Source organism: Pantherophis guttatus, chromosome 6, assembly GCF_059756535.1.
Source record: "Pantherophis guttatus breed Tessera chromosome 6, ASM5975653v1, whole genome shotgun sequence".
Taxonomy (NCBI): domain Eukaryota; kingdom Metazoa; phylum Chordata; class Lepidosauria; order Squamata; family Colubridae; genus Pantherophis; species Pantherophis guttatus.
This window is the reverse complement of record NC_142068.1, coordinates 3,469,102-3,484,542: the sequence shown is the minus strand read 5'-3', so window position 1 is coordinate 3,484,542 and position 15,441 is coordinate 3,469,102. Positions and strand designations below refer to the sequence as shown.

General features: G+C 42.5%; 1 protein-coding gene across 1 annotated transcript in view; it reads right to left on the bottom strand.

Moving 5' to 3' along the window:
- PSMD1 (proteasome 26S subunit, non-ATPase 1) overlaps positions 1-10,605 on the bottom strand; it is a 140,364-nt gene extending 129,759 nt beyond the window's left edge. Inside the window, exons 1-4 of the mRNA XM_087872018.1 lie at positions 10,424-10,605; positions 3,882-3,925; positions 2,938-3,011; positions 1,241-1,410 (exon numbers count right to left, since the gene is read on the bottom strand). Coding sequence (XP_087728144.1) covers positions 1,241-1,410; positions 2,938-3,011; positions 3,882-3,925; positions 10,424-10,439 — 304 coding nt within the window. The 5' untranslated portion in view covers positions 10,440-10,605. The remainder of the gene's footprint in view (positions 1-1,240; positions 1,411-2,937; positions 3,012-3,881; positions 3,926-10,423) is intronic.
- Positions 10,606-15,441: the final 4,836 nt, after the last annotated feature.

Below are 15,441 nucleotides of genomic sequence, written 5' to 3'. Positions count from 1 at the left end.
AAAGACATAGCAGGCATCTGGATTTTAAGGCATTAAAACATATTAAAGGTAAAAGTTCCCCTCGCACGTATGTGCTGGTCGTTCCTGACTCTAGGGGGCGGTGCTCCTCTCTGTTTCAAAGCCAAAGAGCCAGTGCTGTCCGAAGGAGTCTCTGTGGTCATATGGCCGGCATGACTCAATGCAAAAGGCGCATGGAACGCTGTTCCCTTCCCACCAAAGGTGGTCCCTATTTTTCTACTTGCATTTTTTAACGTCCTTTAGAACTGCTAGGTTGGCAGAAACTGAGACAAGTAACGGGAACTCACCCCGTTATGAGGCACTAGGGATTTGAACCGCTGAACTACTGACCTTTTGATCGACAAGCTCAGCCACTGAGCCGCCGCGTCCCTTTAAAACACATTAAATACCCTCTTAATTTAATTTATACATTAAATTAATGTATAAATGTATAAGCATAATAGAAGATTGTGTAATAGATAGGTATAAATTGTAGTGAATATAGAAATTAGTAAGTAATACATAAAATGTATGTGTATATAGTTGGTTATAGATATTATTACAGATGCCGGTATCGGAAAGCTGTAAAAATGTAACAAGGATGTTGAAGATGTAAATGTTGAATAAAAATTATCTTTAAAAAAATAAATAAATACCCTCTAATATAAAATAACACTTGATACATCTTTCTCTTTTTCAGAAAAGACATTGGGTTGAGGCTTAACCTGCAAATTTGGTCAAGCTAATGGTGCAAATTTCATATTTTCCCAAAATTTGGAACTGGACAGCTACAGAGAAGTCCTAGCCTTACAAAAGTTTGTTTAGTGACTGTTCAAAATTGCAACGGGCTCTTAAAATCATTTTTCACACTTATCATTGTTGCAGCATCCCCATGGATCAAAATTCAGAGGCTTGGAAACTGGCATGTACTTTATGACAGTTGTAGGAGTCTCAGGGTCATGTGATCACCTTTTGCGACCTTCTGACAAGCCAAATCAACGGGGAAGCCAGACTCACTTCACAACCATGTTACTAACTTAACAATTGGAGTGATCTGCTTAATAACTGTGGCAAGAAAATGGGGCAAAGCTCAGTTAACAACTGCTTTGTTTAGCAAGAGAAATGTTGGGCTCAATTTTGCTCATAAGTGGAAGATTACCTGTATTAGGTATTTTGTGACATTTTTGCAAAGACCGTTGAATTTGCATAGCTGGACAAAGCGTTTTCCAGCACACACACTTACCGATAATGGTTTCTACGTATTCGGAATTGTCATTGACGTTGAAAAGATTGCCAGCTCCCAGGGCATAATTCAGGGATTCTTCAAAAGCCCCTAAGTGATAGAACACTTTGGAAGCCACCAAGGCGGCAAATTCTCGACTACGAAACCCAACATCTTCATATAGAATTTCACTGCAGGGGGGAGGGAAACAAGGAAGAAAAAGTTGGTTTGCTACAGCCCTATGGTGAACATTAAACATTTCCTTTAGCATTGAAATCATCTCATGCTTGTTGTGGCCAGCCAGCAGAGCTGGCAGCAGATTCAGACAGTGAGGAGGTTGGGGAAGAACGTGGGCCGGTCCTGGAGTCTAGGGAAGGCTCGGATGAGGGCTCTGAGTTGGAGGCAGAGAGGGGGCCAAGGCCATCTGGTACTTATGTGCTGCCTCCAGAGTCTGACATCAGCGAGGCAGAAGAACAGTGTGAGCCTGTTCCCGGTGTGCGCATACGCAGAGCTGCCAGAAGTCAGGAACAATTAAGGAAACAGGGCCAATTTGGGAGTAAGGCTTGGAGATGATTGGCCCCTCCCATAAGACATAAAAGAGAAGCCGAGGAACCAATAATGATGGAAACATGGGAAAAAATATGGGTCAGAAATGTAAAATTTACCCAAGCCCAAAACTTGAGAGAAAATTTTTACAAAATGTTTTATAGATGGCATTTAGATCCCAAGAAGTTAGCTTGTATGTATCCAAGCTTACAACCTACGTGTTGGAGATGTAAATGTGATGATGCAGCGTATTATCATATATGGTGGACATGTAAAAAAAATTAAGGCATTTTGGATTAAGATATGGTGGATTATACAAAATATTCTTAAAAAGATAAAATTTACTCCACAGTTGTTTTTATTGGGTATAATTACAGACTGTACGGTTATAGAGACTAATTTGATTCTGAACTTAATAACTGTAGCCAGACTTTTGGTGGCGCAGTATTGGAAGAAGGAAGATTTACCTACTATTGAAGAATGGACATTAAAAGTAGCTAATTTGGCGGAGATGGCTAAAATCTCTGCATATTTGAAGGATTGTTCGAATGAAAGATACATATTGGAATGGAGAAGATGGATTGATTATATTCAAAACAAATATGGGACTAAAAGGTTGCAAATAGCTTATGAATGAAATATTTAGGTGAGTTCTTATATTCTTATATTTTGGTATGTATGGGGGAGTTAAAGTGTAAGGGGGAGTGAAGAGCTTATAGTTAATTTGTTTATGTTTGATTATGTTTGTTAAATGCTATACCCTGTATTTTGCTCTGGGAAGTGGGGGGGGGAGGAGGAAATATGTTTGTAAAAATATTTTAAAACTTTTCAATAAAAAAAAAAGACATAAAAGAGAAGCGAACGGGATGGGAGCTTTTCCAGGAAGCAATTAGATTCAAGATTTGAAAATTCTGTTTGTGACTCTGTGCCACGTTCGGCCTTGCCCTGCGTCTGGAAATTAGCTCTTTGGCAGCGTTCCACAGTGAGATAGGTGGGTGTTGATAACCTTCCTCTGAAAGACAGTTTATCAAGCCTTGCCAACTTCAAATGAAAGTAATTTACAGCCGTATGAATCAAAGATGTTTGCCGGGACTAAGTTTGTGCTGTTTAATTTCTAGGGAAGCCGAGGTCAGAACAATGTTTTCAAGTGAATTTGAGGTCTTTTCTCTTACATTTTATCCACCGATTCAGAGATCTCGGCCCAGAAATCGTTGACAACCGCGTTCAGTTTGTGGAGAGCAAATTCCTGTGAAAAGAACGAAAACCACTGCGTTTGTAGACTTTAATTTAGACTTCAACCGACACAGATGTCTAGCAAGTACCTGGAAGGGCAAAAGAGGCAAGACCAACTCCGGCATTTCATTACAGGCAGCCTTGTGCTTGCCGAGGACGAAAAAAATAATCACTCTCAAATTTCTTAGTAATACAGGTAATCCTCGACTTACAACAGTTCGCTTAGTGAATGTTCGAAGTTGCAACAGCACTGGAAAAAATGAGTTATGACTGTTTTTCACACTTATGACCGTTGCAGCATCCCCCTGGTCACGTGATCAAAATTCAGGCGCTCTGCAACTGGTTCATATTTATGACGGTTGCAGTGTCCCGGGGTCACGTGATCCCCTTCTGGGACCTTCTGACATCAGCCAAATCAATGGGGAAGCCAGATTCACTTAACAACCTTGCTACTAAGTTAACAACTGCAGTGATTCACTTAGCAACCATGGGAAGGAAAGTTGCAAAATGGGGCAAAAGTCCTTTAACAAATTTCTCTCTGAGCAACACAAATTTTGGGCTCCATTAGGGTCGTAAGTCGAGGACTACCCTGTTCCTCCCAAAATAAGACATTATCCCCTGATAATAAGCCCAATTGGGCTTTTGAGGAGCATGGCAATAAGGGCAAGCACTTATTTCAAGGTTCAAAAAAAATATAAGACAGGGTCTTATTTTCAGGGAAAACATTGTATTTGTGCACTCTTGAAGACAGCAATCTCAAATTCTTGAGCTAGTAAAAAATATAACACCCGAAACAATCTTAAATTTTAAAAACATTGTATGTCAGCATTCAGGTCCCGATGTGCTTTTACTCTAAAGCCAGACAGAAAGTCTACAAGCCCACCTTAAGTTCTGGCTCTTCCTCATCCAGAAGGGAAATTATTCCAGCTGCAAAAAAAAAATAAAAAAGGTTATATTAAACACCACATAGAATTTATACTTTAAAATAAAACAGGATTATTTTCAGAATTGCTACAGTAAAGGGAATAAACGTGATTTGCAAATGCATTTACAATGTGATATATGAGAACTTTTTGGTATTTACAATTAGTGCAACTTTTTAATAGCACTAGGAGATCGTGAGTTCTAGTCCTGGCCAAGGGTGAGTGGTTTCGGGCCAGTCTGTCCCTCTCAGCCCTAGAAACAATGGTGGGATTCAAGTAATTTAACAACCGGTTCTCTGCCCTAATGATTTCTTCCAACAACCAGTTCGCCAAACTGCTCAGAAAGTTAACGACCGGTTCTCCCGAAGTGGTGAGAACCGGCTGGATCCCACCACTGCCTAGAAAGAATGCAATAGGAATCTACTTCTAAAAAAATATCACCAAGAAAAAAAAAATCAAGGTTGACTCAGAGCATAACAACATTCTAACCACGAGCTAAGCTAAAAGGAAGAAGACCTAGACAACAAAAAAAGCACGCTTACTTGAAAGCAAATTCTAGCAAGTTGTTGAGTTTCAAATAACAGGTAAATCAATGGCTCCAAAACAGAACATCAGAAGAGTTAATTTCAAGTTCTATTGGAACTTGAGTTGGAACAGGGAGTTGCAAAGGAATTTGGAGATCTTCTAGCCCAACCCCCTGCTTAGGCAGGAAACCCTACACCACTTCAGAGAAGTGGCTGTCCAGTCTCTTCTTAAAAACCTCCTGTGTTGAAGCATCCATAACTTCTGGAGGCAAGTCGTTCCACTGATTAATTGTTCTAACTGTCAGGAAATTTCTCCTTAGTTCTAAGTTGCTTCTCTCCTTGATTAGTTTCCATCCATATAGTTTCCATATATATCTATATATATGAGAGCGCCTTGGTGGTGCAGTGGACTAAAGTGCTGTTAAGTAGCACTTAGCTGCCAGCTGCCTACAATTACTGCGAGTTCAAATCTCACCAGGCTCAAGGTTGATTCAGCCTTCCATCCTTCCGAGGTAGGTAAAATGAGGACCCGGTTTCTGGGGGCAATAAGCTGACTTTGTATAAAATAGAACATCGCTTAGGGGGGGCCGAAAGCCCTACTAAGCAGGTATATACAAAGAGTATGAAGGCTATTGCTTAACGCATTGTAAGCTGCCCTGAGTCTCCGGAGAAGGGCGGCATATAAATCGAACCAATAAATACATACATACGTACATATCTGTGTTTCCCCCAAATTATGATCTACCCCGAAAGTAAGTTCTAGCTTGATTTTTTATACATGCGCCCAAAATAAGCCCTACTCCCCAAAATAAGCCCTAATTAAGACACCCACCCACCCACCACTCCAGGGTACATGGGTAAAAATTAAGGTAGGGTGGGGATAGGGGGGTGGAGCTGCCCTACTACTTACCTTCAGACTGTTGCAGACAGACCTCGCACACACCCCAACCACTTCCTTGCTGGTCCATTTTTTCTGCGGCCGGCAAGGCTTTCCTGAAGGCCTTTGCAGCCAATAAAAGAGCTCCAGATCGATCCGGAGCTCTGTTATTGGCTGCAGAGGCTTTCAGGAAAGCCCTGCCAGCCTCAGAAGAAGTTCCTGGAGGCCTCTGACAGCGAAAAGGCGGCAGGGAGCGACACACGCAAGTAAGGTGAGTCAGTGTAAGACAGCCTCCTCCCCGACAATAAGACCTGTTGCCTTTTTTCGTGGCAAAAAAATATATAAGACAGGGTCTTATTTTGGGGGAAACACAGTATATATTTAAAGAGCTGTGAGGCTGTGCCAGGTTTCACCACTCTGGACCCCTTTAGACCTTTTAAAAACTTTTATTTTCATCTTATGCAAATTAAAGATTACGGAATTTGAAATCCAATATATCCAAATGGTGCAAGAGCGAGAAACGCTGGTCTGGATATTCTGGACTCCAATGCTCTGAAAAGAAGAGACCTGGCTGGGTAAACAGAGGAAACAATATATCCTAGCCATACCTGCTATGATTACTATTCTACCAGATCAGGAGCTGCATTCACACAATATAGTTCACTATGGCTCAGTTTATTCCATTAACCTCAGCAGCAGCTAGTAAGACACGATGAAAACTCTTTACTACATGGATGGATTTAGCCATAGTTTCCACTGGGAAACTGAGCATCTTATTAGATCAAGTTAAATCCAAAAAAATGCTAGGGAATTCCTAGAAGTTTGGCATTCAAACAAATCAACCATTAACAGGCATCTAGAGATAAGCATCACCACCATTCAAAACAGATGATCAAAAGCGAAAAAGGAAATAAAAAGACCAACATGCCTCCTTACCAGCAATCAACAAATAGATAAGCAGGGATTAACAACAGGTGTCAACTTGCAAAGCTTTCAAGTTGCCATGAGCAGGAGGGAGGGAAAACTGAAGTGAATTCCATACATTCTTTCTGACCGCAATCAGAAGGAGGGTGTTAGGTTTCACAGCCAGCCTAAGTGGTTAATTGGAGAATGTGATTTATGACATGGCCAGAGAGGAGGGGAGAGACAGGGTCAAAGGGGAACGTAAATCTACGTAGGATTAGTCCTAACTGCATCCCAGTATTGCCGGAATGGTGCTCCTAATAAATGACTATATTTCCTTTGAAGTTTGGATCATGGCTCATGAATTAATTAGGACATCTTTCAGAACCTTGACAGGGATACCAGGGATAAGCAGAATTAATACCAGATCAACCATCAAGCAGCAAACAATACTCCAATCACGGAACACCCAACTCACACAAATAATCTAATAGCCTGATCAAGGAACTACCGAGAACACTCCCATCATCCCTGACAGGGTAAGCCACGTCTATATAAACAGAGCGCAAACCCCACTCCCCTTGTAGCACTGATGATGTTACCTAGTTGGGTCATGAAACGTCTGCAAGAAAACCACCAAACTCAGAGAGCATCAAGGACCCCACAGCCTTCCTCCTCCTTTTCCTCCTCCTCCTTTCTTTTCATTCTATCGCCTTCTTTCTTCTCCTCCTCTTCCTCCCCCTCCTCTCCACAAACCCCACTCGCTTGTAGCACTGATGATGTTACCTAGTTTGGTCATGAAACGTCTGCAAGAACACAACCAAACTCAGAAAGCATGAAGGACCCCTCAGTCCTTTTCCTCCTCTTCCTCTTCTCCACAAACCCCACTCCCTTCTAGCACTGATGATGTTACCTAGTTGGGTAATGAAACATCTTCAAGAAAACCACCAAGCTCAGAGAGCACCAAGGACACCACAGTCCTCCTCCTCCTCCTCTTCTCTGCACACCCCACTCCCTTCCAGCACTGATGATGTTACCTAGCTGGGCCATGAAACGTCTGCAAGAAAACAAGCAAGCTCAGACAGCACCAAGGACCCCACAGTCCTCCTCTTCCTTCTCCTCCTCTCCACAATCCCCACTCCCTTCTAGCACTGATGATGTTACCAAGCCAGGCCATGAAATGTCTGCAAGAAAACAAACAAGCTCAGAGAACACCAAGGACCCCTCCTCCGTTTTCTCCTCAAACCCCTTTCCCTTCTAGCACTGATGATGTTACCTAGGTTGGCAATGAAACATCTGCATGAAAACAACCAAACTCAGAGAGCACCAAGGACCCCACAGTCCTCCTCTTCCTCCTCCTCCTCTCCACAAACCCCACTCTGTTGTAAATCAGAGGTCCAGGCTTTTGCTCTGTTCCAAGATGTCTCTCAAGATGTCTCTCCCGCTTCCCCGAGAGCTTTTATTTTTATATAGTTTTACGCAGGCAGATAAAAGGTAGGACAGCAACAGGGTTCTAATTGGATAAATTATTCACCCCCCTCTCAAGATGCCATCCTCTGAAGGTGAAATGAGATAATCCATATCTGAGCCAACAATGAAGTCATAGGCAAGATTCACAGAGCATGAGCCAAGGCAATGTGCTGTTCCTAGCAGGCACCACAAACCTTGACCTATTGACCTACACCACTCCCTTCTAGCACTGATGATGTTACCTAGTTGGGTCATGAAACGTCTGCAAGGAAACCACCAAGCTCAGAGAGCACCCAGGACCCCACAATCCTCTTCCTCCTCCTTTCCACATCTCCACAAACCCCGTTCCCTTCTGGCACTGATGATGTTACCTAGTTGGGTCATGAAACGTCTGCATGAAAACAACCAAGCTCAGAGAGCACCAAGAACCCCACAGCCTTCCTCCTCCTCCTCCTTTCCACATCTCCACAAACCCCACTCCCTTCTAGCACTGATGATGTTACCTAGTTGGGTCATGAAACGTCTGCAAGGAAACCACCAAGCTCAGAGAGCACCCAGGACCCCACAAACCTCTTCCTCCTCTCCACAAACCCCGTTCCCTTCTGGCACTGATGATGTTACCTAGTTGGGTCATGAAACGTCTGCATGAAAACAACCAAGCTCAGAGCGCACCAAGAACCCCACAGCCTTCCTCCTCCTCCTCCTTTCTCTTCATTCTATCACCTTCTTTCTTCTTCTCCTCTTCCTCCTCCTCTCCATAAACCCCACTCCCTTCTAACACTGATGATGTTACCTAGTTGGGTCATGAAACGTCTGCATGAAAACAACCAAGCTCAGAGCGCACCAAGAACCCCACAGCCTTCCTCCTCCTCCTCTTCCTCCTTTCTCTTCATTCTATCACCTTCTTTCTTCTTCTCCTCTTCCTCCTCCTCTCCATAAACCCCACTCCCTTCTAACACTGATGATGTTACCTAGTTGGGTCATGAAACGTCTGCATGAAAACAACCAAACTCATCAAGCACCAAGGACCCCACAGCCTTCCTCCTCCTCCTCTTCCTCCTTTCTCTTCATTCTATCACCTTCTTTCTTCTTCTCCTCTTCCTCCTCCTCTCCATAAACCCCACTCCCTTCTAACACTGATGATGTTACCTAGTTGGGTCATGAAACGTCTGCAAGGAAACCACCAAGCTCAGAGAGCACCCAGGACCCCACAAACCTCTTCCTCCTCTCCACAAACCCCGTTCCCTTCTGGCACTGATGATGTTACCTAGTTGGGTCATGAAACGTCTGCATGAAAACAACCAAACTCATCAAGCACCAAGGACCCCACAGCCTTCCTCCTCCTCCTCTTCCTCCTTTCTCTTCATTCTATCACCTTCTTTCTTCTTCTCCTCTTCCTCCTCCTCTCCATAAACCCCACTCCCTTCTAGCACTGATGATGTTACCTAGTTGGGTCATGAAACGTCTGCAAGGAAACCACCAAGCTCAGAGAGCACCCAGGACCCCACAAACCTCTTCCTCCTCTCCACAAACCCCGTTCCCTTCTGGCACTGATGATGTTACCTAGTTGGGTCATGAAACGTCTGCATGAAAACAACCAAGCTCAGAGCGCACCAAGAACCCCACAGCCTTCCTCCTCCTCCTCTTCCTCCTTTCTCTTCATTCTATCACCTTCTTTCTTCTTCTCCTCTTCCTCCTCCTCTCCATAAACCCCACTCCCTTCTAACACTGATGATGTTACCTAGTTGGGTCATGAAACGTCTGCATGAAAACAACCAAGCTCAGAGCGCACCAAGAACCCCACAGCCTTCCTCCTCCTCCTCCTCCTCCTTTCTCTTCATTCTATCACCTTCTTTCTTCTTCTCCTCTTCCTCCTCCTCTCCATAAACCCCACTCCCTTCTAACACTGATGATGTTACCTAGTTGGGTCATGAAACGTCTGCATGAAAACAACCAAGCTCAGAGCGCACCAAGAACCCCACAGCCTTCCTCCTCCTCCTCTTCCTCCTTTCTCTTCATTCTATCACCTTCTTTCTTCTTCTCCTCTTCCTCCTCCTCTCCATAAACCCCACTCCCTTCTAACACTGATGATGTTACCTAGTTGGGTCATGAAACGTCTGCATGAAAACAACCAAACTCATCAAGCACCAAGGACCCCACAGTCCTCCTCTGCTCCACAAACCCTTCTCCCTTCTTGCACTGATGATATTTTCTAGTTGGGTCATGAAATGCCTGCAAAGAAACCACCAAGCTCAGAGAGCACCCAGGACCCCACAATCCTCCTCCTCCTCCTTTCCACATCTCCACAAACCCCGTTCCCTTCAAGCACTGATGATGTTACCTAGTTGGGTCATGAAACGTCTGCATGAAAGCAAACCAAGTTCAGAGAGCACCAAGAACCCCACAGCCTTCCTCCTCCTCCTCTTCCTCCTTTCTCTTCCTCCTATCGCCTTCTTTCTCCTCCTCCTCCTCTTCCTCCCCCTCCCCTCCGTCAACCCCTCCCCCTTCCAGCACTTGAAGTTGAGCGGAAGCCCCCCCGTCTTAAAAGGGGCCGAGGTTGGAGACCGCTGCTGTGGAAGCCACCGCGGGAGCGACGGAGCGGGAGAGCAACGAAGGGAGCGGCGGCTGCTGCTCCAACAACCGGGCCGCCCTCCCCCAGAAAAGCCCTGCCTGACTCAGCGGAAACGATCCGGGCCTTCCCACCAGGCCGGGCCGCGGCTTCCCTTACCGGCTGAGGTGATCATGGCGCCGCGGCGTGGCGATCCCGGGCCGGTTCGGCGCTCCCGGAGCGGAGAAAGAGCGAAACGAGGACGGAGCTTCCCTCAAACAGCGCCGCTTCCAAACTCCGTGACCAAGCGCATTCGCCGCTTCCGGTGCAACGCCGGAAGTGACGCTTTGGCAACCCGCGACGGCGACCGGTCCTTCCTTCTCTCAGGGCGCGGTCGCTTAGCAACCGGCGGGCCTGGCCGGGGGAAAAAAAACGGTTAGGGTTTAAGGTGGCCACACCGAACGCCTGCTTGGAGAATTTGCTGGCTTTTGAAAGCTGGAGAGGAGGGAAAAGATGGGGAAAAAGGCAAGCAGGCTAATAGAAGAGGAGGCGAAGGGGTGGTTCACGAGACGGCGACGCCGAGGGTCATAAAAAACGTCATTCAAGCTATACCTGTTGGATGCCTGCCTGCCTTGAGGCTGATAATCGCACAGGAGGCGCTCCCAAAATGGCTGGGAGGCGAATTTCTGCTTTCATGACGTCATACATAGCCCATTTCCAGTGTTTTGCAAACTGGGCTTACTGGGTTAACCTGGGCCTGAATTCATTTGCTTTGGGACTTCAGAGAAGACAGTATAAATCAGAGTTTCCCAACTTTGGATTTTTTTAAAAAAGAATTTTGTTTCCATATATATATATATATAAATATATATATATATATAATTTATATATATATATATATATATATATATAAATATATAAATAAACATTTAAAACATTAATCATCCCTCTCCTGTGACATCTTGATGTTGACTTTTATTTATTGATTGATTGATTGGTTCTATTTATATGCCCACTTTTATTCTACTAGATTCTACTTTTCTTTTTGTTCTTCTTGTTCCAACAGTTTCTTCTAACTTAATCGTCATCCAATCCGCTGTAAAAGTTCATTCCTGTGGTCGTATTCTTACTATCAAATTTTCATACATAGTTACAAAATTAAATCATTTATATCTCTTTTCCAACCAACAATAAAAAATAATTCCACGTTCTAAAACATTCTGATTCTTCCCTATCTTTAATCAACAAGGTTAATCGATTCATTTCTGCACAATCTATTGAATTTAAACCAGAGTTGTTCCTATTGGGCATCCGACCGGATAAAATTAAAAAGGAATATATTTATTTGATTATACATGTAATAACAGCTGCAAGAATTGTTTATACTCAAAATTGGAAACGAGAGAAAATACTTTTGGAAGATGAAGTAATAAAAAAAATGTGGATTTTTTTTTTAAAGGCATATCGACTTCAGATCCCAGAATTCCCGAGCCAGCATGGAGGGATTTCAATTCCCAGGATGCCCTTTCTGGAGCAGAAGTCAAGAGTTGTTCACCATAGTTAACCAAGTCCTTGAGGCTGCGACACAATTAAAGCAGCCATTGTGTTGCATGATCTGATGTGTAACGTGAAGAACGGTTCGAGGTTTTGGGTATGGCCAGTCGAGAAAAAAGGGCTTGGACATACTATCATCTCTGGTGGTCATGCAAAACAATATTGGCAAGAAATTAAGAAAATGATTGAAGAAATTACAAAACAAAAGTTGGAAATGAGGCCAGAAATTTTTCTATTGGGAGTAATCACAGCACAATATACTGTTGTGGAATGATGAGACCAAACAACATTCCTGGGTCAGCCAGAGACAGTTTTATTGCGCAAGGTTCAGAGCCAGTTTTGTACCTGAAGCTTTGAACATGGAGAGAACTCTGATACAACTGGTTTTATACATTTCTAAGACAAAGGATTTTCCATATATGGTTAACATGAGATCATACATCCGATTTTCCCTATATGGTTACATACACTGGATAATATGTTCATCTAATTACTTAAACCATTAATTTTAGTTTATAAAATTATCTTAGCCACACAACTTTTCCTTAAGTGCTCGGAGTTGCTAATGGGAGAGTTACTGCTGTCCTTGGGTAAGTTTATTAGATTAAGTAACTCTTTGTAACATATAGGTCTTTGTGTCATTCACAGTGAGGTCACTCAGTTGTTTTCCATATGGCGGTCCTTTCGTGACATCTAGGTCTCAGGAGATATATTACCACTTAATGTGGTTTAACTGTTTGTTAATATAATCTCCAACAAGCACTTTCCTCTCTTATAATAATGTGAATAGAGAGGTTCTCTCAGAGTTCATGTATCTAAGCACGTCTTCCCCTTATAATAATGTAAATAGAGAGGGTCCCCCAGAGCCCATATATCTGACTCTGTATGATTCCTTTTTTTATTCACATTATTTCTTTTATCTACATTAATACAAAAGAAATAAAATATCTGATTATTCATATGCTTACAGCAGCACGTATACTCTTTGCCCAAAATTGGAAATCTGAGCAGTTACCGACAGAAGATAACATAATTGGAAAAATTACAGAATGCGCAGAAATGGATAGGCTTACAAAGGAATTACAACAGAAAGACGATACTGATTACTATTTAGTGTGGCAAAGATGGTACAGCTGGCTGGAGGGAAAAATAGGAATATAAAAATATTTTTTGACTATTTAATAGGAAATGTATAGAATTAAAGAATGAACTATAATGTTCTATATACAAATATGTAAATATGTAAATATAGATATATAGATACGAATAGAGAAAGATAAGAAAATAGAAAAATAACCCACGGATGTGGTAACTTTAAGTCAGTCATAAGACTGAATTGATGTTTGATTGTTTTGTATGTTGTCTTAATGTATTTATGTTTGTTTGTATATCTTTTATTAATAAAAAATAAAAAAAAATAAAGAAGGGCTTGGGGTGACATGATAGCAATATTACAGTATTTGGGGGGCTGCAACAAAGAAGAGGGAATCAAACTATTCCCCAAAGCACCTGAAGGCAGGAAAAGAAGCAACAGGTGGAAACTAATCAAGGACAGAAGCAACCGGAATTAAGGAGAAATTTCCTGACATTGAGAACAATTAACCAGTGGAAAAGCTTGCCACCAGAAATTGTGGTTGCTCCAACACTGGAGATTTTTAACAGACAGCCACTTGTTTCAAATTTATAGGGTCTCCTGGTTGAGAGGGGGCTGGACTAGACCTCCAAGGTCACTTCCAGCTCAATTCTGAATTCGAATCTCGGTTGCACACAGCCTGTTTCTCCAACTGGTGAAAAGTTCCAGTTTTGCAATCTGTTTTCCAGGGTTTGTTTGTTTTCCTAGAAGAAAATCACTGGAGGCCGATTAGTATTTTGCAATCTCTTTATGTTGTAATCCGTTTTATTTACAAAGATACAGGTTTGTTCATCGTATATGTACAGTGCATCGTCAGATTAGGCAACCTGGTGACAGTTTGCAAGCAAGTCAAATACCGCAGAGAGAAGCCAGTCCCTTAAAATTCTCCGTTGTTCTCTCGCAAACGCTCTCAAGAGCGCAGGAAAATCTCTTTTGTTTACAGTTGTCATTTAACATAGGCTCCATTTCCTGAGAGATAAGGGAGCTTGCTAAGAAAATCCCAGAAGTCTGCCAAACTCAGTCTCCAGGGTACAAAGTTTCTCAATGAAGTCACAATTTGCAGCAATTCAGAATAAGCGTGCAGTTATAGCCCTTGACTTAAGACCAGAATGGAGCCCAAAATTTCCATTGCTGAACGAGAAGAGTTGTAAGTGAATTTTGCCCCCTTTCGTAAACATTTCTTCCTGCAGTTGTTAAGTGAATCACTGCAGTTATTCGATTAGTAACAGGGTTGTTAAGTGAATCTGGTTTCCCCCGTTGACTTTGCTTGTCAGTAGTTCACAGAATGAATCCAAGGACGTTGCAACCGTCATAAATACAAACTAGTTGCCAAACATCCGAATTTTGATCATGGGGATGTTGCAACGGACGTCAGTGTGAAAACTGATTGTAAGTCACTTTTTACAACGCCGTTGTAGCTTCGAACGTCACTAAATGAGTGGTTGTAAGTCAAGGACTACCTGTATTTTGCCTCCTTGTCAGATTCTCGATGACAACAGATCCTGTTCCTAGATAGGAATGAGGAAGGCAAAATGGCTACAAGGCCTTGCAACCAATTTTAATGGCCTTTATAGAGGCTTGTGGGATTAACTCCTTAGCCATACAGTTCCATTTTACAAGCAAGGACAAATTGCTTAATTGAAAACAAACACAACAGCTATAACACCCAGAATTTACCTCTCTTCTTATGACTATAACTTTGTTGCTTATCACTATTGTTGTATGTACACTGAGAGCTTACGCACCGGAAACAAATTCCTCGTGTATCTAATCACACTTGGCCAATAAAGAATTCTATATTTCTCTAAATAATTCACATCTGTTCTTTAGGCTTTCTTTGAAAGAGGATTAGCTCTAAACAGTCATTGCACAAGGCAAGGCACCTATGCCATGAATGGCGGCTTATTCCACAGATATTCAAAAGGCACAGCATTAAAATGCACACAAAAAAAGTTCCAACTAAAGGCACAAAGTCCTCTGAAGAGAAAGGGGTTATTGCTGTTTACGAATCGTGACAAGCCAAATTCAAACATCCCACTTTAAGGTTTGCGATGAAATATGGAAGCCTGTTGATCCGTAGGTTTATCTTTTGATTTGTACGTTTCAAAAGCTCTACAACTTCCCCGCAGTTTATTTATAAACTAATTTAAACTTGGTAGGTGAACCTAGTCAAACATTTGCAAAAGCTATTGGGAACCAGCTTCAGTTTAAAAAAATCCCATTGCCGAAGGATATATCTGCTATAATCTGCCTGAAAACCGATTTAAATTGGTAAAAGAATTATGGGGTAACTTCTGTTTGTCCTTATCTTCCTATAATTCCTGTAGCTGGATTTGCACAACCTCAAAAATCGAAACCACCTTTTTGGCTTGCTTCTTAGGCAAGTCCATCTGTGCAAACTGGATTAAGTAAACAATGGTTAACTTCAGCTTTAGTAAATAAGTTATAAGCATTTTAAAACTTTGCCCCCGTATCTTCAAGAAGCAATACGTGGGATACTTGAAACCATTAA